This window comes from Terrapene carolina, unplaced genomic scaffold (assembly GCF_002925995.2).
Source record: "Terrapene carolina triunguis isolate 2854851 unplaced genomic scaffold, T_m_triunguis-2.0 Scaffold210, whole genome shotgun sequence".
NCBI lineage: Eukaryota > Metazoa > Chordata > Testudines > Emydidae > Terrapene > Terrapene triunguis.
In genome coordinates this window covers 1,007,495-1,033,273 of record NW_020664561.1, presented here as the reverse complement: position 1 = coordinate 1,033,273, position 25,779 = coordinate 1,007,495, and the positions used below count along the sequence as shown (strand labels likewise).

The 25,779-nt window shown below is 46.4% G+C and overlaps 1 protein-coding gene across 1 annotated transcript in view; it reads left to right on the top strand.

The window, feature by feature from the left end:
* The window catches only part of LOC112117798 (discoidin domain-containing receptor 2), a 112,808-nt gene extending 89,795 nt beyond the window's left edge, over positions 1 to 23,013 (top strand). The window contains exons 13-17 of the mRNA XM_026655520.2: positions 5,540 to 5,667; positions 11,767 to 11,958; positions 12,932 to 13,166; positions 20,231 to 20,380; positions 22,695 to 23,013. Coding sequence (XP_026511305.1) covers positions 5,540 to 5,667; positions 11,767 to 11,958; positions 12,932 to 13,166; positions 20,231 to 20,380; positions 22,695 to 22,832 — 843 coding nt within the window. The 3' untranslated portion in view covers positions 22,833 to 23,013. The remainder of the gene's footprint in view (positions 1 to 5,539; positions 5,668 to 11,766; positions 11,959 to 12,931; positions 13,167 to 20,230; positions 20,381 to 22,694) is intronic.
* The last annotated feature ends 2,766 nt before the right edge of the window (positions 23,014 to 25,779 follow it).

The following is a 25,779-nucleotide window of genomic DNA, read 5'->3' as shown; positions in this document are numbered from 1 at the left end:
CCTGCACCGACTGGGAACTGTGGGGCTGGGATCTGTGGGGTCCCTGCTGGCGGCAGCAACTGGGGAACTCTGAGGCTCCCCCGCTGCCTGCAGGGGCTGGGGAGGTCTGGGAGCTGGGGAGGTCCAGGGGATCCCCCCCACCCTGCAGGGCTGGGAGCTGGGTTGGCTCCCCTGCTGCTGCAGCGGCTGGACTGCTGAGAGGCCCCAATGTCACAGAGGTCACGGAAAGTCACGGAATCCGTGACTTCCACGACCTCCATAACATACTCCTAGCCTTAATTATATACCACCAAATCCGGAAGAGGAAGTGGATGAGTCATTTTACAAGCAGGTAACAAGATTCGCTAACACACATAAGCTAGTATGGGGATTTTAACTTCCTTGATATCTGTTGTAAGACTATTGTAGCAAAACATAGTACGTTCTGCAAATTCTTACTGTGTGTAGGAGACAGCTTTATGATTCAGAACGTTGAAGAAGCAACTGGGAATCGTCCATTTTGGATCTGGTTTTGATGAACAGGGATGAATGAATTGCAAACATAAAAGTGGTTGGGAGGAAGTGATCACGATTGGATAGAATTCAAGATCCTATGGAAAGGAGAACATGAGAAAACGAGGACACTGGACTTCAAAAAAGTGGATTTCAGCCGACTCAGAGAAAAAGACCAATTAGGAAGAAAAGGAGTTGAAGGGGGCTGGCAGTTCTTAAAAAATGTAATACTAGTGGCTCAACATCAAGCTATTCTGACACAGAGGAAAGATAAGAGCCACAGGAAGCCAATGTGGCTGCACAAGGCATTTTTCAGCTATCTAAAACCCAAAAGGGATACATACAGGATATGGCAGGAGGGGCACGTCACCAAGGAAGTATACATAGGAATAGCACGAGCATGTAGGGACAAAATCAGGAAAGCCAAGGTGAAGAATGAGTTACAGCTGGCAAAAAAATGTTAGAGACAACAGGAAGAGGTTCTTCAAATATGTCAGACAAAAAAGAAAGATCAGGGACAGTGTTGGTCCGCTGCTCAATGGAGAACTTGAGCTGATAAAAGAAGATGATAGGAAGGCAGAGCTGCTCAATGCCTAATTTGCTTCAGTTGTTTCTTAAAAAATAACATGTGACTGGATGACTAGCAAAGTTACCATAGACAATAAAGGGGAAGGGATGCAGATCAAGATAAGTAAAGAACACGTCAGAGATCTTCTTACCAATTTAAATTCATTCAAATGAGCAGGGCTGGATGCTAATCACCCGAGGGTACTGAAGGAATTAGTTGAAGTCTCTGAGCCACTGGCAATAATATTTACAAACTCCTGGATAACAGAAGAGGTCCCGGAAGACTGGAGAAGGACTAACATAGTGCCAGTCTTTAAAAAGGGGAAAAAAGACGTGCCAGGGAACTACAGATGGGTCAGCCTGACCTCGATCCCTGGGAAACTACTAGAGCAATGTATGAAACATTCAGTTTGCAAATACCTGGAGGATAAAGGGGTGATCACTACCAGCCAGCAGGATTTACCAAGAACAAATCATGCCAAACCAGCTTGATGTCCTCTTTGACAGGGTAACTGATTTAGTGGATAGGGGGAATGCGGTGCACATAATATACCTGGACTTTAGCAAGGCTTTTGACACAGTCCCACGTGGAGAAATGCAGGTTCGACAGAACTACTATTAAGTGGATACATAATTGGTTAAACAACCGCAAACAAAGAGTAACTATCAATGGAATGATGTCGGATTGGAGGGAGGTCTCAAGTGGGGTTCCCCAGGGATCGGTTCTGGGCCCAGTGTGGTTTAACATCTTTATTAATGACCTGGATATAGGAATAGGGAGCATCCTGATCAAATTTGCAGATGACACAAAGCTGGGGGGGGAGGATTGCCAATACACCTTTATCCCGATATAATGCTGTCCTCAGGAGCCAAGAACTCTTACCGCGTTATAGGTGAAACAGCGTTATATCGAACTTGCTTTGATCCGCCGGAGTGCGCAGCCCTGCTCCCCCGGAGCACTGCTTTACTGCGTTATATCCGAATTCGTGTTATATCGGGTCGCGTTATATCGGGGTAGAGGTGTACTTTGGAGGATAGAGCTAAAATTCAGAGGAATCTTGGTAAATTGGAGAACTGGGCTGTCGACAACAAAATGAAATTCAACAAAAACAAATGTGAGGTGATACACGTAAGGAAGAAAAATCAAATGCACAAATACAGAATGGGGGAAAACTGGCTTGGCAGCAGCACTGCTGAGAAGGCTCTGGGAATAGTGGTGGATCACAATCTCAACATGAGTCAGCAATGTGAAGCTGTTGCAAAAAAAGCAAATGCAATTTTAGATTGCGTTAACAGAGACGTAACATGCAAATCACGGGAGGTGACTGTACCGCTCTACTTGATGCTGTTTAGGCCTCATCTGGAGTACGGTGTCCAGTTTTGGTCACCAATATATAGAAAAGATGTAAAGCAACTGGAAAGGATCCAGAGGCAAGCAACAAAGATGATCAAAGGGATGGAATGCAAGCCATATGAGCAAAGGCTGAAGGAACTGGCTATGTTTAGTTTGGAAAAGAGGAGATTAAGGGGGGACATGACAGTAATTTTCAGATACTTGAAAGGCTGCCATAAAGATGGAGAAAAATTGTTCTCTTGCCACCGAGGGCAGGACAAGAGGCAATGGGTTCAAATTACAGCACAGCAGATTTAGATTAAATCTCAGGAAAAACTTCCTATCTATAAGAGCATCAGGAAAATGGAACAGACTGCCAAGGGAGGTTGTGGAAGCTCTTTCACTGGAGGTTTTCAAAAGGAGGCCGGACAGCCATCTGTCTTGGATGGTTTAGACCAGGGGTAGGCAACTATGGCACCCGTGCCATATGCGGCACGCAAGCTGATTTTCAGTGGCACTCACACTGCCCGGGTCCTGGCCACTGGTCGGGAGGGGCTCTGCATTTTAATTTAATTTTAAATGAAGCTTCTTAAACATTTTAAAAACCTTATTTATTTTACATACAACAATAGTTTAGTTATATATTATAGACTTATAGAAAGAGACCTTCTAAAAATGTTAAAATGTATTAATGGCACGCGAAACCTTAAATTAGAGAGAATAAATGAAGACTCGGCACACCATTTCTGAAAGGTTGCTGACCCCTGGTTTAGACACAACAAATTCTGCATCGTGGCAGGGGGTTAAGAGATGATCCTTGCAGTCCCTTCTAACCCTATGGTTCTAAGATCTATGAATCTATTACATTTTTTGCTCATATAAAATGTTGCATTTAATTCCACATTTTTAATGAAATTATCTAATTATACTCAATAGCAATAGCATGAATATTCAATTTCAAATATAAAAATGAGAATAGTGCTAAAGTTTCTTTGGGAAAAAAACAAAATGATGAAGTGAAATTCTAAATAGCTTCCTTTTCCATCAAAGCACTATTTTCCAACTGCATTTGCCAAAAATTATTTTCTCCACGGCTTCTGCCAAAGCATGATTTCCAGAGTAGATCAAAAAAGTTTCACTGGAACAGGTTTCTGTTGGAAAATGCAGTTTTGTCAAAATCAAAATGTTTTGAGGGAATGTGTCAATTCTGATGAAATTTTTGATTGAAAATTTTCAAAATGATTCAAACTCAAAAGGAGGCATTTTGTTTAATTTCCTCGTTTCATTTCATTGCAACTTCCTTGTTCTGTTTAATTTTTTTATATTATCACAATGAAATGTTTCAATAAGGTTCTTTTGAATATGTCAGAATATGTCAAAATTTTGACTATTTGTCCTGATTCAGGATTAAAACACATTTTGGAATTTCCCAAGGGACAAAAATTCCAATGAGCTCTCAAGATTTGTCTGTGTTTCTGTCAACATCGGTAGCGGGGGCCTTGGGTGGGGCTTGTCCTGATCTGACACAGAGCAGCCCTGTGGTTGCTGAAAACTAGAAAACGTCCCTTCAGACCCAGCCTGAGGTAGAGCAATTCCAGTGACCTCACTTGGAAGGCAGACTCACATTCCTTTCACTTTATGTCTAGAGTAGCTATTCTAACAGTTATGACCATGTCTAATGTTGATGTTGCTCCAAAGAGTGTGTGGGACACATTTAGGATGGGAATGAATCCCTCTTTGAGATTCCTGGGAACTGTGTGCTGCTTACATGTCCTGCAATGGGATTTGAGCTTAGTGACTCCGCACACATCATCCTCTGTGCACTTCCGGGCCTGGAGCCCCTCTCCACATGGCCTCCCTTTGTAGTCTCTCTGCATTGCACAGCCCTAGCACCAGGACATCTGTGCCAATGCCAGAACAGAGCCCAGGAGATGAATTTTATTTCAAACGTGTTTAATTCATGTTGTAAAAGCTGAGACGAACGTACTAGGCACGTGGTGTCTGTGGAATCATTTTGCTTCAGCAGAACAAAGCTATGTAGCAGTTCAATAGAGTTACTGACAGTTGATGCTATCTGAAAGTGTATAGCTCCCACAAGGCCTTGTCAAAACTAGCAAAAGAGTTCATTTGTGCTCAGGAAGCACAGAGATCACACACCTCATGTAAACTCAGCCTGGGCCCTTCCAGTCAAGCTGGGTTCTTTCCATTTCCAAATTATCACTAGTTCTTCAGACTAAATTATGGCCATGGGGACAGCTGTGGAATCCCGTTGTTTTCAGGGAGGGTGATGCGGTTGTGACTGATTGGATCTGAGTAAACAGTTCTGTTGCTGGTTCTGGCTCACTCAGGCTTGGTTGTATTGGCACCGACAGGAGTGAAAGGCAGTAAAGATTTATTTTGGTCATCAGACAGAATGTAACACTCTTGGGGAGCAGATTTGCAGAGTGAGGTGTCCCCGTTGTGTCACATCCAGTTTCCAGAAGAGGACTATGCTGCTGCCATATGTGGTGCTGCCTTGGCTTCGGTCTGTGCCCACCATTTCTTACTCCACTTTACAATTTGTGGGTCATATTAGCTCCGTGGCTGCATTCTGAGGATCAAGTAGCAGCAGTGGTTGACTTGTCGGAAGGTTGTATGGCCTTTTCTTGCAGATGCAGCTACTGTCATCCATGCTTTTGCTTAGAGCACTCTACCAGGTCCTTGTTTTTCTGGGCATAGGGAATGCCCTGGGTGAGTGCATAGGGGCTTGTAGTGTAATAAAACAAAATAAATCAGTAACTCTTTGCCAGGTATTATTATTGTTAGGACCTAGAGCTGGCAAAACAGCCATGGGAATTATTAGAACTGAAAATAACTGCTAACAGAATTTTTAAGGGTTCCTATCTATAAGAGCAGCAGGAAAATGGAACAGACTGCCAAGGGAGGTTGTGGAAGCTCTTTCACTGGAGGTTTTCAAAAGGAGGACGGACAGCCATCTGTCTTGGATGGTTTAGACCGGGGTAGGCAACCAGAATTTTTAAGGGTCTGATTTGGTTCAGGTTTGAGGGTAAGAATGAGTTGCTCTGATTTGACCCCCAAGGAAGTCCCAGGTTCAGGAAACAGAGAACCAGATGGCAAAGGTAAACACTACCCATTGCCCCCCTCTAGGTTCATCTCTGTGAAGTGGAGGGAATGGAAAAGTTCCTGGACAAAGATTTTGCTTTGGATGTCAGCTCCAACCAACCTGTCCTGGTGGCTGTGAAAATGCTGCGAGCAGATGCCAACAAGAATGCCAGGTATTGGGGTCATGTGGAGTTTGACGACTCAGTATGTACCGTGAGCTTGAGCCTCACTCAGAAAAAATACACACAGGCCCTGGGTAACAGGAGACTAAGTCCCATTTTCAAAAGCAACTCAAGTCTGCTGTGTTCCCTAGACCCTTTTGAAATGTCATCCTTACACGGTTTAGCAAGGGACACAATGGAGGCAGCAAGGGCTTTGCTCTGAGCATTCCCCTTGCATGGCACAGGGCATTCTGGTGACGCCAAAGACTTACGCCGTATGGAATGATATTTCTTTTTTAAAACTCTAGGGAATTCCATTCGAAAGCAGCATTAGGAGAATTCACTGAGGAGTCAGGAAATGCCGGAGATGGGGTTGCATGTGGCCCCCTTGTGGGTGGGTGTAACTCTGTAGCCTTTCATCACATGGTTATGAGGAGTCCGGTGGCACCTTAAAGACTAACAGATTTATTTGGGCATAAACTTTCATGGGTAAAAAAACCCACTTCTTCAGATGCATGGAGTAAAAAGTACAGATGCAGGCATAAATATACTGACACATGAGGAGAAGTGAGTTACCTTACAAGTGGAGAACCAGTGTTGACAAAGGCCAATTCAGTCAGGATGGATGTGGTCCACTCCCAATAATTGAGGACGAGGTGGAAAATTGCTTTTGTAGTGAGCCAGCCACTCCCAGTCCCTGTTCAAGCCCAAATTAATAGTGTTAAATTTGCAACTGAATTGTAGCTCTGCAGTTTCTCTTTGAAGTCTGTTCTTGAAGTTTTTTTGTTGACGTATGGCTACTTTTAAATCTGTTATTGAATGTCCAGAGAGGTTGAATTGTTCTTCTACTGGCTTTTGTATGTTACCATTCCTGAAGTCTGATTTGTGTACATTTATTCTTTTACGTAAGTCACCTGTAGTAGGTGACTTCTGGGTACCTGTCTCGCTCTGTCAATCTGTTTCCTCACTTCCCCAGGTGGGTACAGTAGCGTAGCTGGGGAGGAGCAGGGGGAGTGGCCACTCCCACTGAGCACATTCCCCAAAAGTGGCACCTTTTTAATTTTTACACTCACTCGGGAGCACTTCCCAGCAGGGGCAGCACGTCCGGGTCTTCGGCGGCGGATGCTTCAGTCGCTCTGGGTCTTCGGTGGCAATTCGGCGGCAGGTTTTTCAGACTTCATCAGCAAGACTTGGGTTTTTCTTTTTTTTTTCTTCGCTGCTTCACAGCGGGTGGCGCCTTTTTTTATTTGTTCGCTCCCCCTGCTGTTAGAACCTGGCTACGCCACTGGGTGGGTATTGTAATTTTAAGAATGCTTGATAAAGATCTTGTAGGTGTTTGTCTCTGTCTGAGGGATTGGAACAAATGCGGTTGTATCTTAGGGCTTGGCTGTAGACAATGGATCGTGTGATGTGTCCTGGATGGAAGCTGGAGGCATGTAGGTAAGTATAGCGATCAGTAGGTTTCCGGTATAGGGTACTTTATGTGACCATCACTTATTTGCACTGTAGTGTCCAGGAAGTGGATCTCTTGTGTGGACTGGTCCAGGCTGAGGTTGATGGTGGGGCGGAAATTGTTGAAATCCAGGTGGAATTCTTCAAGGGCCTCCTTCCTATGGGTCCATATGAGGAAGATGTCATCAATGTAGCGCAAGTAGAGGAGGGGCGCTAGGGGACGAGAGCTGAGGAAGCGTTGTTCTAAGTCAGACATTAAAATGTTGGCATACTGTGGGGCCATGTGGGTACCCATAGCAGTGCCACTGACTTGAAGGTGAGGAAACAGATTGACAGAGCAAGACAGGAACCCAGAACTCACCTACTACAGAACAGGCCCAACAAGGAAAATAACAGAACACCACTGGCCATTATGTACAGCCCCCAGCTAAAACCTCTCCAGCACATCATCAACGATCTACAACCTATCCTGGAAAACGATCCCTCACTCTCACAGACCTTGGGAGGTAGGCCAGTCCTTGCTTACAGATAGCCCCCCCAACCTGAAGCAAATACTCACCGGCAACTACACACCACATCACAGAAACACTAACCCAAGAACCAATCCCTGTAAGAAACCCCGTTGCTAACTCTGTCCCCATATCTACTCTAGCAACACCATCAGAGGACCCAACCTCATGAGCCACACCATCAGGGTCTCATTCACCTGCACATCTACAAATGCAATATATGCCATCATGTGCCAGCAATGCCCCTCTGCCATGTACTTTGGCCAAACTGGACAGCCTCTATGTAAAAGAATAAATGGACATAAATCAGACATCAGGAATGGTAACATACAAAAGCCAGTAGGAGAACAGTTCAATCTCTCTGGACATTCAATAACAGATTTAAAAGTAGCCATCCTTCAACGAAAAAACTTCAAGAACAGACTTCAAAGAGAAACTGCAGAGCTACAATTCATTTGCAAATTTAACACCATTAATTTGGGCTTGAATAGGGACTGGGAGTGGCTGGCTCACTACAAAAGCAATTTTCCCTCTCTTGTTATTGAGACCTCGTCCTCAATTATTGGGAGTGGACCACATCCACCCTGACCGAATTGGCCTTGTCAACACTGGTTCTCCACTTGTAAGGTAATTCACTTTTCCTCATGTGTCAGTATATTTATACCTGCATCTGTAATTTTCACTCCATGCATCTGAAGAAGTGGGGGTTTTTACCCACGAAAGCTTATGCCCAAATAATCTGTTAGTCTTTAAGGGGTCACCGGACTCCTCATTTTTGTGGAGACAGACTAACATGGCTACCCCTCTGATGCTCATAACCATGTAATCAAGTATCAGTCATTCCTGTTACATCTGCTCCTGGGTATCTGCTCCCCCACCTGCCTATCCGCACCCAGCGCCTGACTCTGGTCCCCCATCTCTGCTGTTCCCTAGCTGCCCATGGTTTGACATTTGCAGGTTTGATTTTTAAAACACTACACATGTTCAAGTTCACCCCATTGGGCTTCTGCTAAGAGCCCTGCCACCCTCAGCAATAGGTTCTGCTCTCAATGCCAAGAAGCACGGTCTGGTCAGGTTAGGCCAAGCTCCAAGGAGTTCACAGGCCCCCCAGTCATGGGGGAGGGGGACTGAGTGGCTCATGGCATCCTTGGCCATGTGTCTGTGGGGGCATCTCTGAGTGGCTTGCAATGCCCCCTGCCACCTGAAGGAGGTCTAATCTAGTTGGGCCAGTGACCTCATTCACTACAGCAAGTCCCGTATTTTGCATTAAAAAATGGTATTGGGTTGAAAGTATGCACCAAAGAGGGACCATTCAACCGCATGGGAAACAGTGGAACTTTTAAAATATTAGCTTTTATTATTATTATTTATCTGACTAGTATGCGGTTGTCACCACTGCCTTCTACTTTGGAATCAGGACTGCTCAGTTTGCAATCAGACCTGTGTCAGAGGCCTTATACAGCAACTGGAGAGTCTCCTTTAGCTCAAGTGGTAGGGGGCTATGCATTTAGAGCAGGCGGACCTGATTGCTGTCCCCATTGTTGCCATGAAATCCCAAGTAGTCATGGGCTTCAACACAGGGAAAGCCAGGTAGTTCTAGGCAGCCACAGGTGTCTGTTACAGTCAAAAAGCTGGGGTCATGCAGTGTGAGGTCCCTGCTGCATGCATATGTATCCTACCTAGACCAAAACTCTGTGAAGCTGAACTTAGGGTTGAGAACATGGATCAGCAATTAAAGGGAAAACACAAGAATGTTGTAGTTAATAAAATCAAGAAACTTTTTAAAAAAGAAGTCCAGGAAATTTGCAGGAAATTTCAAAAGCTCCAAAACACTTGGAAGTCTGGAAATGCCCAGTTAAGATACCAACATAACCTTAACTCTGCCCCTTAGTGAGGCTAACCTCTCTTCTTCCCATCTTTGTCCCTTTCATTCCTAGGGCCCGGAAAGGTTTTCTGCCCCAGGCACTTCCATTGTGCAATGAGTTATTTTGGATCACGAGGGCGCTCAGGGCACATATACACAGCAGCTGGAGGTGAAATTCCCAGCTCAGATAGACAGCTACATGCTAGCGTGTTAGTAGCAGTGTTGCCATGGCAGCATGGATGGTAGCTCAAGCTAGCTTCCCGAGTACATGGCTAGATTGAGGATGGGATCACACTTGAGGGGCTAGCTCAAGCACTGCCTGTGCTGCTGTGGCCACATGTCTATCTCTTAGTGTGTGAGCTTGAGCAGAGCTAGCATGTGTACACCTGCTGGAGCTGGGGATTACACCTCCCAGCGTAGCTGTACCTGAATGCTCTGCAGCAGACCTCCCAACAGTCCCAGGTTTCACAGGACTGTCCCACTGTGACCCTCCAGCTCAGCTGAAGCAGCTCCTGTCCCATAGGTCTAGCTGGGCTTGGCTCCCCGCCTCATTGAGGGGCCAGGACACATACAAACGAGTGGCATGGCGACCCTGCGTGCCAGGAACCAGGTCACAATGCCCCTCATAGGGAGCTGAACCCAACCAGCCCTGCAGGAGAGGAGCCACCACTGTGGGGTAAGTGGGAGGCAGGCTTACTCTCAGCCCCCAGGGGGCAGCACCTGTCCCACTTCAGCCCCTGCAAATGTTGGGAGGTATGCCGCAGATCAGGCTGGCTTCCTAGTGCTTGGCTCATGAAACTGATGGGTTAGGCTGCAATTCTTTCATGGAGGTCCCAGAAGTCACGGATTCTGTGACGTTCTAGGACCTCCATGATTTCCGCAGCGGCTGGTGCGGCTGACTTCAGGGCCACCCAGGCAGCTGGCTCCAGGGTCTGCTGGAACAGTGGCCGGTGTGGCTGGCTCTGGGGAGTACCCGAGCAGTGGTCTTGGGAGTACACTGGGGACTGCCCAGGCAGCAGTGGTCCCAGGGTGACTGGAGCAGTGGCCCCAGGGATGCCTGGAGGCCATCCAGAGCGCGGTCCCTGGGAGCAGCTGCTGGGGGGCTGTCAATCCCAGCACTGGAGCAGGCCCCCCACATCAGGGGCCCCCCTTGGAACATCAGGGGCCTCCTGGAGCAGCAGGGCCCCAGAAGTAGAGATTTAGTCATGGGTATTTGGGTAAGTCATGGACAGATCACGGGCTGTGAATTTTTATTTATTGCCTGTGACTTTTACCAAAAATATTCATGACTCAATTATAGAATATCAGGGTTGGAAGGGACCTCAGGAGATCATCTAGTCCAACCCCCCTGCTCAAAGCAGGACAAATCCCCAGATAGTTGGTTTTTTTTTGTTTTGTTTTTCTTAAAAAACCCAGTTCCCTAAATGGCCCCCTCAAGGATTGAACTCACAACGCTGGGTTTAGCAGGCCAATGCTCAAACCACTGAGCTATCCCTCCCCCCTTAGCCTTACTGATGGGACCCATGCAGGAACCTGTCCAGCGGCAGCTATGGCGGAGCTGTGGAAGTCAAAGCACCCTCCTTTGTCCAATGGGCAGCAAAACCTTATAGAGCTTCCTTTGTGTTGCAGAGCAGCTGTCTGAAGGGGTGGGGTTGGAGAGTAATGGCCAGGTCATCTTCCAGGCCCATGTGATCCTAGGGGAGCAGCCAGGGCCTAAGGGGTTTCCCGGGTATAAACCCCAGGAAGTGAGGCAGGAACAGGGAACAGAGTGCTTGTTAGTGAGACTCCAGGATGGTCCACAAGAGACACCGGCCTGAGAGAGCTGCCTTTTGGTGTCAGAGCCATGATGCCTTAGCTAAGGTTTCTGGGAAGAGCAAGTTGCCTGTGTGCCATTTGTTACCACCTCTGACGCAGGCCATGAGTACGTTCTGTGAATAACCAACTTGCATGGGAAGTCCCTGAGTGTGCACTATCGATTGCTGATCCAGATGGACCTGCCAGGCCCTAAAGCCTGGTGCCACATGGCAAAGGCTAGCAATATTTTCCCATTAACATCTGTCATGAGTATTAGTATACTTTGCTGTGAAAATTGTTCTCTGTGGTACTTTCCCTTGTTGTACATTGTATCATTAACTCCAGTGCCCTGCATGTTTTGCCTTTGTCCATCTGTCCCTGGGGGTCCATGTCTCTCTGTCTGTGTGTCTCTGGGTCTGTCCATGTATGCCCACGTGTCGGATACCTGTCCCTGTGGGCTCACGTGTGTCTGTGTGGTTTTGTTTCTGAAAGGAATGACTTTTTGAAGGAGATTAAGATCATGTCACGGCTCAAGGACCCCAATATCATCCGGCTGCTGGCAGTGTGCATCACCGACGATCCTCTCTGCATGATTACTGAGTACATGGAGAACGGCGACCTCAATCAGTTCCTATCCCGCCACGAGCCCCAGCTCCCCCCTGCCAGCAATGGACCCATTGTCAGGTAGCCCTTCCGCTCCTGCATGGGGCTCCTCAGCTATACAGGACTCTACCACTCTCACAGCATGGTGGGGCAGAAGGGCAAGACCGTGGGGGATGCAGAAAGGGGAGGATATGACTGGGTAGGGGCAGGGAGAGCAGATGTGATGGGTAGAGGAGAGCAGGTGGGGGAGGGGTCATGAGAGCAGGTGTGGCTGGGTGGGAGTGGGGTTGTGAGAACAGGTGCGCCTGGGTGAGGAGTAATGGTGTTGCTAAATAGGTGTTGGGGCAGAGTAGGTGTGGCTGGGTGAGGGGAAAGGGAGGACAGGTGTGGCTGAGCGGGGTGAAGAGAGCAAGTGTGACCAGATGGGGGCAGTGAGAGGAGATTGGGGAGAGGGTGTGTCTGGGTGGAGGTAAGGAGAGCAGGGGCTGGGTGGGGCTGGGGCAGAGTGGGGGGTGGCTGGGTGGGGGTAGGGAGAGTGAGTGTGACCAGGTGGAGGTGGTGAAAGCACATGCAGGAGGAAATGCCTATTTCATTGTCATTTCTTGGGCTTCTCCTGGTGACTCCAGCATTTTGTGCCGTTGCCCTGTTTTGGGGATGTGCCAAACCTTTGGGTAGCTGGGGCTTGGACAAGCAGGAGCTGCTGCCCAGTAGGAATCTGGCCAGGCCACTCTGCCATCCATGCCATGCTCATTTCTTACTGCCCTGCCAGTGACACACTGTCAGGGCACTCCTGCCCTGACTGGCCCTTCCACTGCAGTGCAGTATCTAGCCAGGGCCTGCTCTCCATGATACATCCAGCAATTACCATGGGAGCTTCTGCTGTAGGCTGTTGGTGTCCAGGTTGTTGCCCCAGGGTTTGCATCGTACAAGGGCAGGCTGCTGTGAGTTGCCGAGAATGAGGTCCAACTGCTCCTGTTTAGGTGACATCACACCCAGGTGGCTCAAGGCCTGCTCAGCAGCCTCACCTCTCCTTTGGCCTTCCCTGTCTCTGCAGCTACACTGACCTGAAGTTCATGGCCACTCAGATTGCCTCTGGCATGAAGTACCTGTCCTCTCTGAATTTTGTGCATCGGGACCTGGCCACACGCAACTGCTTGGTGGGTAAGAACTACACCATCAAGATAGCAGACTTCGGCATGAGCAGGAACCTGTACAGTGGAGACTACTACCGAATCCAGGGGCGGGCCGTGCTCCCTATTCGCTGGATGTCCTGGGAGAGTATTTTATTGGTAAGTGGAGACTTTGCAACTGCCAGGGGAACCAGTGAGAGAGATTGTGGGGACCTGGCCCCTTTCCGTAGCACTGGGTGATCATGGGGAATGGGTTTCAGTGCCCACTGCCTGCCGCCATCTCCTGATTGATCAAGGGGCAGGATGGAATCGGGGGCTCCGTGTTTACATGCGTTGTCCAGGGCATTCGCTCAGATGCTGCTGTAATCTAGTGACATCTGAGCAGTCCCACCATGGGGAGGCATTGCAGTGTGGGGCAGAAAAGGGGAAGATGGAGCTGTGGTTGGGCCTACCCCATGAGCGTAGTTTCTCTTTACAGAAGGACTGGAGCATGTCTGGGTCCCTGTGTGAGAGATGTGCAGTATCTTTTCTTGGGGTATGTCTACACTACTGCGGTAGTTCGACGGCTGGCAATCGAACTTCCGGGTTCGATTTATCGCGTCTGGTCTGGACGCGATAATTCGAACCAGGAAGTGCTCGCCGTCGACTGCGGTACTCCACCTCAGCGAGAGGAGTACCGCGGAGTCGACGGGGCAGCCTGCCTGCCGCGTGTGGACCGCGGTAAATTCGAACTAAGGTATGTCGACTTCAGCTACGTTATTCACGTAGCTGAAGTTGCGTACCTTAGATCGAATTGGGGTGTTAGTGTAGACCAGGCCTTGGTGTGTTGCTTAGATCTGAATGAGAGTGGTGCTGCTTTTCTGTAGATTTGTCAATAAGTGGGTGCAGCTAAAGGCCTAGCTTGATAATTACAGCAGTTAGATGGTACTTTACCTGTTTGGGCTGCCATGCGAGGACTGCAGCTGGTTGCCTCCTGAGGGGCATTTTGCCTGCAGCAAGACTATCCCTGAGACAGGACCTTGCCAAGTGAGCTCATTACTTGAGGTCACCTCCCACTTAATCCCAGCCCTCCAGCTCCATGGCTCTGTGACAGCTACCTGGGAAGGGTGGAGACTGTTCTCCTCTCTAGTCACCCAGAAGCAATGGAAGATAATAGGCACCTACACCAGCCATAGCCTGTTGGAGGTATGAGAGTGCTGAGGGAAGGGGATCTGGGGTGCACTGCACTCTGTCCATTCTCACTGGCCTCATGGCCCCTTGGAGATTATCCCAAATTGGTGCATGTTAGAACAGCTCTTAGTGAGGGGCTAAAGTCCCATTTGCCTTCCACACACAGTTGTGCTGCACTGAGTGTGTGTCCAATGCTGCTGAGATTTTAGCCCGTGGATGGCAGGTTCACTGGGTGACAGCAGTCTGCATTTGCATGGCTTTGTCTCTATACTGCGGCCTCATGAGAGAAAGGGACTGTCTCATGGGGGGAGAGGGGGTGTCACATAGAAATGGACATCTTTATACGGGCACTGAATGAGGAGGAAAAGGAGAATGCCCTGGGTCAATTGGCTGCACTTTGATAGCGTTATGCTGAGAGGGACCAGTGACTGCTTTGATTACAAACCCCTCTGAGCCGGGGCATTACTGCAGCCTGCAGTTACCAGAAGTGTCAGGATGAGCTAATCAGAAGCCCCACTCCCCAAGACAACAGGGGGTTGTGAGCCCTCCCAGGAGTAGAGTGGACTGGTGGGTAGAGTCTTTTGCAAAGTATTGTTTTGGGTGTGGGAGGGAAGGCAGAACACACAGAAACTGAGAACAAATAAGGACAAAGAGAGAGGCAGGCAGAGGCAAAAAACAACAAATCCAAGCAATAGCTGGTGAGCCCAATGTGACCTGCAAAAAGCTAGTGAGGGAGCTTTTGGGTCTGCTGTCTAAAGAGGCTTGGGGCTGTAAGCTGGGAAACTGTTCCTCTTATTCTTGACGCCTTCTGTGCTCAGAGAAGCAGGACTTTGTGCATTCCTTGTAAATAAACAAAAGTGCATTATAGAAAATTCCAGACTTCATGAATTCCTACTTCTCCAGGGCCCTGAACTCTGACTAGCCACAGAGGGTGAAACAGAGGGACATCACTGCCACCCACACCACAGCACATGACAGGGCCCAGGCATGCATAACAAAGCTCCAGCCACCAGGCCACTTGCTCAGGGTAGAGCTATCCAGTCAGTTTTGTGACTCTGTTTTGGGAGGTGGATGTTATCATGGGTTGGATCAAGGGATTAGAATTGTTACTTAAATTTTAAATAAAGTGTCAGTTCTGACTCACGGTCTCAGAGTGGAGGCAGCAGCAGCTTTATAATTGATATTAAAACAGAACAAAACTAAATAGGTGAGTCCAGGTGGACATGTGTTCTGAACAAGAGAACAGCAATGGGAACTGGGGTGCTGCAGTCCAGTCCAGAGAGAGCAGACCGACCCCATCAGACAGTGACAGCAGCAATGGTATTTATTGCAAAACCACAGTCTGAAAACTGGGCAGCCACCACACTCTCGTGTCAGACAACCAGACCTGAAGCTTTAGCTGCCCATGCCCGAGTGATCCAAATATCCCCTCAGCCTGTGTGATAAATGAAGTGGGGTGAGAGGAGCGGGGGAGCTCCCTTTGATGGACACCCAACCAGCCAGTTAGCTGTAAAATCCCTCTTGTAGCTGTTCTCTGCTTGCTTTACCTGTAAAGGGTTAACAAGCCCACAGGTAAAAGAAAAGGAGTGGGCATCTGACCAAAAGAGCCAATGGGAAGGCTAGAACTTTTAAATTTGGGAAAGAAATTTTCTCTTTGTCTATTGTTCTCTGGGCTGCAGGGACACGGAGCAGCAATGCTATAAGCAGAAATGCTGTGTAAGGTTTGAACCAGGTATGAAAAAGTATCTTCCATACCTAGAAGAAATAATTTGGATAGGGAATGTTTAATTGGATGCTATCAGGTTTATTTCTTATTTTGGCTTGTGGATCTCCTCTGTGCTAACCCCAGATAAAGGTTACAAGCAAACAAAAGTATCTGGGGTTAGCACAGAGGAGATCCATAAGCCAAAATAAGAAATAAACCTGATTGTGTCTAACTAAACATTCCCTATCCAAATTATTTCTTCTAGGTATGGAAGATAATTTTTCATACCTGGTTCAAACCTTACTCAGCATTTCTGCTTATAGCATTGCTGCTCCATGTCCCTGCAGCCAAGAGAACAACAGACAAAGGGAAAGTTTCTTTCCCAAATTTAAAAGTTCTAGCCTTCCCATTGGCTCTTTTGGTCAGGTGCCCACTCCTTTTCTTTTACCTGTGGGCTTGTTAACCCTTTACAGGTAAAGCAAGCAGAGAACTGCTACAAGAGGGATTTTACAGCTAACTGGCTGGCTGGGTGTCCATCAAAGGGAGCTCCCCCACCCCCGCACACACTTCATTTATCACAGCCTGACAGGCAGATCCTGGCATTTCTCATTCAATGCTTGTGTTGATCTATGTGATGGGTATACAAATCCCACACTGGCATGGAAGGGGTTAAAAGACAGTGCTGGGCCCAGCTAGCCCCACCCCTCCAACTCGAGACAGCCCAGCTGGGGAAGAGTACTAGAGACACCTCCCTGAAATACCATGACTGTGTGCTGAGCCCAGCTGGGGCTGACAGTTCTGCTTCCTTTTTTCTTTTTCCATACCCAGGATCAGAAGCAAAGGGAGCAGTGGCAGGAAGTGTCCCCAGGGAGGGTAACTCCTATGCATAAGGCTCCCATTGCCTACACAAGTACAATTCAAGAGACTGTAGCAGACCCACCTCATAGTTTCTGCACACTCCTCGTTGTAAAAGTTAATAAAAGCCTGGTCAAACATGTGTCCTGAAACTTACCAGACCCTGGCTCTGATGAGTTGCTGGTGGGAGTGGGTTCACAAGGCATGAGCCCTCCCCTAGCAATTTAATGCCACCAGCCTTGGAGAGATGAAACCTCTGGACCAGGAGAGAGACGCCCAGCAGTGGTTTTGTTCATGTGACATGGAGCAAAACAAGGTGTGATTTCTAATGCTCAGGGTGATCGACCACCGGAGCAGCTCACTGAGGGCTGTGGTAAATGGGTTTCATTCCGAAAGATCTGCTGTAGCTCAGTCACAGGCTATTGAACTCCAGGCAGGGACCTCTCACCTGTGAAGCTCAGATGAGTTGGGTCATGATGGGCCCTCCTGGCCTAAAGATCTGTGAAAAGAGGGAGAAGGAGGGAAGAGCTGAGAGTTGGAGAAAAACGTAATTCTGTTGGACGGGTGTTCTAAGAGCTATGTACCCCAATTCCATTCAGCTCTCTCTCCCTCTGCAAATAGGAGTTCCACATGCAGATTGTGATGCTGGCAAACCAGGTGTCAGCTCAGGTCAGAACCCCAAGCCAGTTCACTTGTGTGTTAGTAGATCAAAGTGTTAAATGTGTCCTCAGATTTTAAACTTCATGAAAATTAGTGGAATGTTACATGTATCATTTTCCCGTATCTGTTCCTGTTATAATGTAAAAGCAAACATTTACATGGTGTATATCCTGAGACTAAATAACCCACCCAAGAAATCTTGTGAAATGCTAATGAAGGACTTAAGGACTTTATCAGAAAATGCTAATTTCAAAGCAAATTATGCATGATGGTCAGAGGTCAAAAGGCTAAGTGCATTCTTCACTCATCCTCATGAGTGAAAAGCTCACATGGGTAGAGAGGCCCCAACTGGAGTATTGTGTCCAGTTCTGGGCACCACATTTCAGGAAAGATGTGGACAAACTGGAGAGAGTTCAGAGAAGAGCAACAAAAATGATTAAAGGTCTAGAAAATATGACCAATTAGGGAAGATTTAAAAAATTGGGTTTGTTTAGTCTGGAAAAGAGAAGACTGAAAGGGGAGATGATAACAATTTTCAAGTACGTAAAAGGTTATTACAAGGAGGAGGGAGAAAAACTGTTTTTCTTAACCTCTGAGAATAGGACAAGAAGCAATGGGCTTAAATTGGAGCAAGGGAGGTTTAGGTTGGATTTTAGGAAAAACTTCCTAACTGTCAGGGTGGTTAAGCACTGGAATAAATTGCCTAGGGACATTATGGAGTCTCCATCATTGGAGATTTTTAAGAGCAGGTTAGACAAACACCTGTCAGGAATGGTCTAGATAATACTTAATCATGCCATGAGCGCAGGGGACTGGACTAGATGACCTCTCGAGGTCCCTTCCAGTCCTATGATTTTATGATCTTGCTTTCTGGTGTGAAGAAACTATAAATGTGGATTCAAAGAAAGATCCTTTAATCTCTGGATTGTTTGGATTCTAACAAGGCAGAATAACTGAACGAGAAGATAGAGATCCCCAGAGTTATTAGTAAAATTATTTGAAACAATAGTAAAGAATAAAATTGTCAGACACAGAGAAGAACATAAATTGTTGGTCAAAAGTCAACATGGTTTCTGTAAAGGGAAATCATGTCTTCCTAATCTATTAGAGTTCTTTGAAGGGGTCAACAAACATGTGGACAAGGGGGATCCAGTGGACATACTGTACTTAGATTTCCAGAAAGCCTTTGGTGAGGGACCTTGTCAAAGGCTGTTAAGTAAATTAAGTTGTCATGGGATAAGAAGAAAGATCATTTCATGGATTGAGAACTGGTTAAAAGACAGGGAACAAAGGGTAGGAATAAATGGTAAATTTTCAGAATGGAGAGGGGTAACTAGTGGTGTTCCCCAAGGGTCAGTCCTAGGACCAATCCTATTCAACTTATTCATAAATGATCTGGAGAAAGGGGTAAACAGTGAGGTGGCAAAGTTTGCAGATGATACTAAACTGATCAAGATAGTTAAGACCAAAGCAGACTGTGAAGAACTTCAAAAAGATCTCACAAAACTAAGTGATTGGGCAGCAAAATGGCAAATGAAATTTAATGTAGATAAATGTAAAGTAATCCATATTGGAAAAAATAACCCCAACTATACATACAATATGATGGGGGTTAATTTAGCTACAACTAATCAGGAAAGAGATCTTGGAGTCATCGTGGATAGTTCTCTAAAACTTCCATGCAGTGTGCAGCGGCAGTCAAAAAAGCAAACAGGATGTTAGGAATCATTCAAAAAGGGATAGAGAATATCTTATTGCCCTTATATAAATCCATGGTACTCCCACATCTTGAATACTGCGTACAGATGTGGTCTCCTTATCTCAAAAAAGATATATTGGTGTTAGAAAAGGTTCAGAGAAGGGCAACTAAAATGATTAGGGGTTTGGAATGGGTCCCATATGAGGAGAGATTAAAGAGGCTGGGACTTTTCAACTTGGAAAAGAGGAGACTAAGGGGGATATGACAGAGGTATATAAAATCATGAGCGGTGTGGAGAAAGTGAATAAGGAAAAGTTATGTACTTGTTCCCCTAATATAAGAACTAGGGGCCACCAAATGAAATGAATGGGCAGCAGGTTTAAAACAAATAAAAGGAAGTTTTTCTTCACACAGCGCACAGTCAACCTGTGGAACTCCTTGCCTGAGGAGGTTATGAAGGCTAGGACTATAACAGGGTTTAAAAGAGAACTAGATAAATTCACGGAGGTTAAGTCCATTAATGGCTATTAGCCAGGATGGGTAAGGAATGGTGTCCCTAGCCTCTGTTTGTCAGAGGGTGGAGATGGATAGCAGGAAAGAGATCACTTGATCATTACCTGTTAGGTTCACTCCCTCTGGAACACCTGGCATTGGTCACTGTCAGTAGACAGGATCCTGGGTTGGATGGACCTTTGGTCTGACCCAATATGGCCATTCTTATGTTATTCTGAGAGATTTTTGGGAATCTGGCAGATTACTACATCTCTGCTACCATTTGGGGGCAGAACTGGGCAGGAAGAGGTGGGGCAGGAGTGGGGCCTTGCGGGGAAGGGGTGGAGAGGGGGAAGGGCCTGGGGTAGAGCCAGGGGGTCGAGCACTCCCCAGCACTTTGGGAAGTCGGTGCCTGTGGCTACACCAGACAGCATGACACAGATCATGAATAAATCTGAATGTGAACAAGATCAGGAAACATGTCTTGGTGCCTCCAGTGGTTTCTGTTGTTGCCAGCTGAATGTTTTCTCTTCCCTCATCTCAAAGGGATTGGTTATGGGGGAGCAGGGGAGAGTGTGTGTGTTTGTGTGCATGCACACACATCTGTAATCCTGAGCTTCCTATCTCTGCTTTAACCCATAGGGAAAATTCACTACAGCCAGCGATGTCTGGGCTTTTGGGGTGACACTATGGGAGACCTTCACTTTTTGCCGAGAGCAACCGTATTCCCAGCTGTCAGATGAACAGGTCATTGAGAATACCGGAGAATTCTTCAGGGATCAGGGGCGGCAGGTAGGAAATGTGGTGGGGAAATACATCCAGGGAAGGGACAGAAAATAATTAATTCAGGGTCGGGTGGGGAGGAACTCATTCAACATAACCAGCCCACAAAAAAGCTTGGTTAAGGATAAGTTAAGCTTGAAAGTGCAATTTCTATCAAAACCTTCAAAGGAAGAGCTCCATAAACTTTCAGTTTCCAATGTAAACAGAAATACAATGTTAGAGAGGCTGAAAATTCAGCGTTAAGGTCGGTCTCACTTTAAAGATGAAAAAGGAGAGTACTGAAATGCCCAGTGCAGGTTCCTGCAGAGCCCTCTCTGTGCCTAGGTTCTTTGAGAATGTCCAGAAACGTAGAGGAAGTGTGACCCTTTCAGCTAGGGTGACCAGATAGCAAGGGTGAAAAATTGGGATGGGGGGTGGGGGATAATAGGGTCCTAAAGAAGACAAAGCCCCTAATATTGGGACAGTCCTGGTAAAATCTGGACATCTGGTCACCCTACTTCCAGCACACACAGGGTTACGTTGTCAGTAACTTTCAAAATCAAGAGCACAATTTCCAAGACAACCTTGGCAGCTCCCCCCATCAGATCCCTTAGACTGAGCTACACCTGTGTTGGCAATAGAAACTCCCCTGGCTCCTGACTTCTTGAAGCCATCGCAGTCCACACTGCCAAGTGCCTTCCTTCTGGGAGCAGTTATACTTCATTGCTCCCCCAGGCACACTAGTTTTTCATAGATTCCAAGGCTAGAATGGACCATTCTGATCATCTAGTCTGATCTCCTGTGTAGCACAGGCCACAGAACTTCCCCACAATAATTTCTGGAGCAGATCTCTTAGAAAAAACATCCCATCTTGATTTTAAAATGGTCAGTGATGGAGAATCCACCACAGCCCTTGGTAAATTGTTCCATTGGTTAATCACCCTCATTGTCAAAAATATATGCCCCTTGTTTCCGGTCTACAGTAGCAAAGTATCACTTAATCAGGTATATTGTACCCAAATTCCGTATCCTGCATTCTGGCTCACTGCTAATGTGCTCTGTCTGCATTCAGTGTGCTTAATTCCCACCCAACATGCACAGCAATGGCTTGGAGATGGAAACACCCATTGGCATGACATACATTGCTGAGTATTTTCGGCATGATTCACACCCATCAGAGTCAAAGTTTCAGCCTCTCTGCAATTTCAGGCAAACATCTTTTTGGTGAAACTTTGTTGCTAAAGTTGTTTGAAATTTTTTTGGCTAATACTGCATTTTCCAAAGGAAACCTATCATTAAAATAAGAACTTTTCACGGGAATGTGTTCATTTTGATGAAATTTTCACTGGAAAAATCTCTAAGTGAATCATTTCAGCTTTCTCATTTAATTTCAATAATGTCAAAATGTTTTGTTTCAACTTTACTGTTTTGACTTATAATATATATTTTAATATAATATAAATCTACTATTAAATATAATATATTTAATATTTTATATTGTTTTGACATTCAATAAGGTAAAATTATTTCATTTTAATAAAAACATTTTGATGTTTTGGAATTTCCATTTGGTGGAAAATTTAGACTTTCATTCCGATTTGGAAAGAAAACAAATATTGAAATGTTGAAATTTCCTGCAGAATGAAAATTCTGTTTTCTGACCAGCAGTCTTTGTTGCTGCAACTGCATACATCTTATGATAATTTCAGGCATCTGGGTTAAGGTTTGGTGAAGTTAGCATGTGTGGTGGGGTTGTGTTGTGTGTGTATCCAAATCAGGATTATAATGGAATGGGAGGTTCCGACTTTATTCCCGAGTCCACAAAGTTGCTTTCATTGTATTTTTTTAAAATTCCAGTGCAAACTTTCATTCAGTGTAACCTTCCCCTGCAGCACTGGGAGCCCAGACCCAGGCTGAGCTAGAGCGTGAGCCAAAGAGTAAATAGGCTGGGAGCAAAAGGCTTCATCACCATTGTACCCTAGCTGCTTTTGGTGGCTCGTGCTTTCTGTGTTTGAGGCATTTTGCTGGATTGGGTCTGAACCCTCTGCACTGCACAGGATTGAGCCCTAGCACGATCCTGACTGCTCCCAGTGTTCAGAGGACAGTAGTAATTAGGTGGGTAATGGGATACAATCAAACCTCTGCATTCAGTGTCCCATTTCTCTAGCCCAATACATTATGCAGTTCACAATAAGTCTGGGACCTTTGGCTTTCTTTTACTACAATGGGCACCGGCCCCTCCATAATGGGAAATCAAGTTCCCTGGCGTGAGTTTGCTCTTCTTCCAGGCTGTTTAAGTATGCCATTAACTCTCTGCTTTTGTAATGTCTGTTTTGTTTTGAAGACATACCTTCCCCAACCTGCTCTCTGCCCTGATCCTGTCTACAAGCTAATGCTCAGCTGCTGGAGACGAGACACGAAAGATCGCCCCTCCTTCCAGGAAATTCACCGCCTCCTCCAACCATCAGCCAGCGAAGAGTGACACTTTGCTTCCCTCACACGTCCTGCTCCTCCTCCCACCCCAGAAGACCCACCTGTAAAAACTGAAGCCACTTCACCTGGACTCACAACAAAACCTGGGCAGTGGGGCTTCTTCTACTGCACATTAAAAAACCACCATAAGCGGAGAAAAAAGTGAGAAGGAACCAAGCCGAGATCAGACCAAATCCATAGTTCATATGACAAGCTAACTCTGGAATGACAAAGGATGAACAAGGGTTATTGATAGATGTGGCATGTTCCTGTTTATCAGTGGATTCAGTCAAAGAGGATTCTGTTTTCCCATTTTGGAAGGGGAAAAGTAAGGTCCATGTTCTCCATGAGGAGGCTCCTCGTGCAGGGAGCGTGTGCTGGGAATGCATCTGTGGATGGGAGCACACACCAGGAAAGTGCCTGGTAAAGGGAGGGTATTTGGGGGATGTGCCTAGTGCAGGGAATGCAGGTGAGGAACACAGTGATGCAGGAGCTGCCACTAAAGCATAGTGGGCTGTGCAATTACAAAGTGAAAACTGAACCGGTCTGGACACTTTTAGGCTTCAGACAGGCTCAACGGATTTAGCATTTGCCTGGTTTGGATTCCTCCCATCCTTGTTTGGTTACAGCCTGTTAGACAGGGGAAAGCCCAAACACATTGTGTAGTACAATGTGCCAGCTGCTGGGCTGGAATGTGCATTCTGCTGTAGGTGAACATTCCCACTGCAATGGAGGCATTGCTTTCTGAGGAGCATATGGTTTACTGCATTTGCTGCAGGACCAATGAGGAATGACAAGCCACCCATCTAGAGGACAGCAGAGGTGCCCTCTTCTAACCCAGGCATGGCCTCTTGAAAGGACCTCATGTCCCTGAGAAATGCATTCTGCATCTGCTGTTCATGCTATCAGGGTAGGGAAATCCTACAGGTACCAGATTAGTGGGGTAGGTGCTAGCTCTGCATTTCCTGAGAATCAGGGTGAGAGAGACGTTTTAGAACAAACATTTCATTTCAAAGGTTAAATGGCCATAATCGCCCAGTTCCCTCCCCATGTATACCCCCCCCTTGAGATTTAATAAGTAAAGGAACAGGATGTTGCACTGCTCTGGACATCCGCCAGCACCAAGGGCTGCCACTAGCACCCACCCCTGCCTGCAGTAACCTTGAGTACCATGATAATATTGTTTGTTGTGAATACAATGCCTGGAGTTACCACTAATGATAGCTCCTCTCCTACACACCCCATCTTGACACAGAAGCTCCCTTGGCATGGCATGTTCTATTCTAGGGCTTTGTCTGACTCCCAGCTGTGGTCTGGAAGGATTTCCAGCCGAAAGTACTTGGGACCAATCTAGCCGTGGTTGGAGCTTCTATGAGAATGAATGTGCTCCCCTGGCATCCCCCAGATTTGGTTGCTGCATGAATGATTTGGGCAGCGTCCCTACTGGCGCTGTTTGCTCTGTCCATTTCCAGTCAATGTACACAAAGGGGCTTGCTGATGCAATGGGTGTGAAAGTGAAACCCTTAGAGTATGGAATACACCTCTGTTTCCTACAAGGATGCCTGTTATTTGCATACACACCAGCCCTTGAAATTCAACAGAGAACACAGTTGGTCTGATATGCTCATACTGAGATGCCCAAACCTGTAGCACTGTTTCCAGTATACTATAACCTAGCATGGATAGGGCATGCGTATATGGGTGCTGTGCCTATGCTAAGTGAGCAAACCATTGCAGGGACATGGGCTGTGTGAAATAGTTGTCTGCCTCACTTGTCCTGACAGCAGCTGGTAGGTCAACACAGCAGCTCTATTTGCATCAGACCCATCTTGGCTATCACCACCCAGAAAGATTTGCAGTTGTACCAATTGCCAAGGTGTCTAGAATGACTCACAAATATGGGTGCCAACCTCAGGGCAGTCTGTTAAGAAACAAGGCACGAACTCCAAACTCCTTGTATGTTCTGTACTTAGATTTCATCAACCAAGTAACAAGTGTGAACTCCTAAACCACTGTAAAAGCCTTAACTTGGAGTCACAGACAGTCCCCTCGGGCGCTCAGGGCTGTCTTGTCACCCAGGCAAGCCTGCCTCTGTGATAGATGATGCCTTACACCAAAAATCACAGCAATATTTAGGTTACTCCCAGTCCCAAAGTACTAGTCACTTACCCCAGGTCAAGTGCACCCTAGATTTCTCACTAATGATAATGTTTGTAGCCAATCCTGTAATAAACTGTCTAAAGGTTTATTAAAAGAAATAAGAGTTATTTACAAGGTTAAAGCAGGTGCCAAAAGATTATGATAGCTGCTATAATATGCAAGCTTTATATGTTCTTTAGGGCTAACCCAGCTGGGGATCTTTGCTTATGTTTAGGAATCTTTGCCCCTCAGAGTCCATCCAAACAGCATTTTTATTCCCTTTGCCTCTGAGTTCAAACTGATGGGACAAACATTTGCGCACGTCACCTCTTCATGGGTGTGAGGGAGCAATCAACAAGTCCACTGATGTACCACTGTGGCTTGTCTTGTGGCTGTATATCTTTTGTTGGGCAGGAGATGACACCTCTTGTGGTACACTAGTATTTCACACTTTGGTAATGCTTCTCTCCTGATGGTGGTGGGGGTATCCCAGTTTCATAGCAAACACTTTCATAGTTACAGAATAAATACTTAAATATTACATGGGATACAGATATTATAAGTGAGATAATACATGCAGCATCCTACAAGCATTTCATAAAGTATAAACTAAACACATTCTTATAACTCTAATATCTATTTTAACCACACTAACATACAGGTGAGCCAGACTGGTTTCCAACTCTGTATTTGTCAGTGTTCAGTGAGGCCTGGGCCCTCGCCATGAGCTGGCACCTGGTCTGCCAGTGTTACACTCTTACTTTCTAGGATTCCTCTGGGGGCTCACAATGTTGCTGGGAGTGTGGGTAATTTCCTTG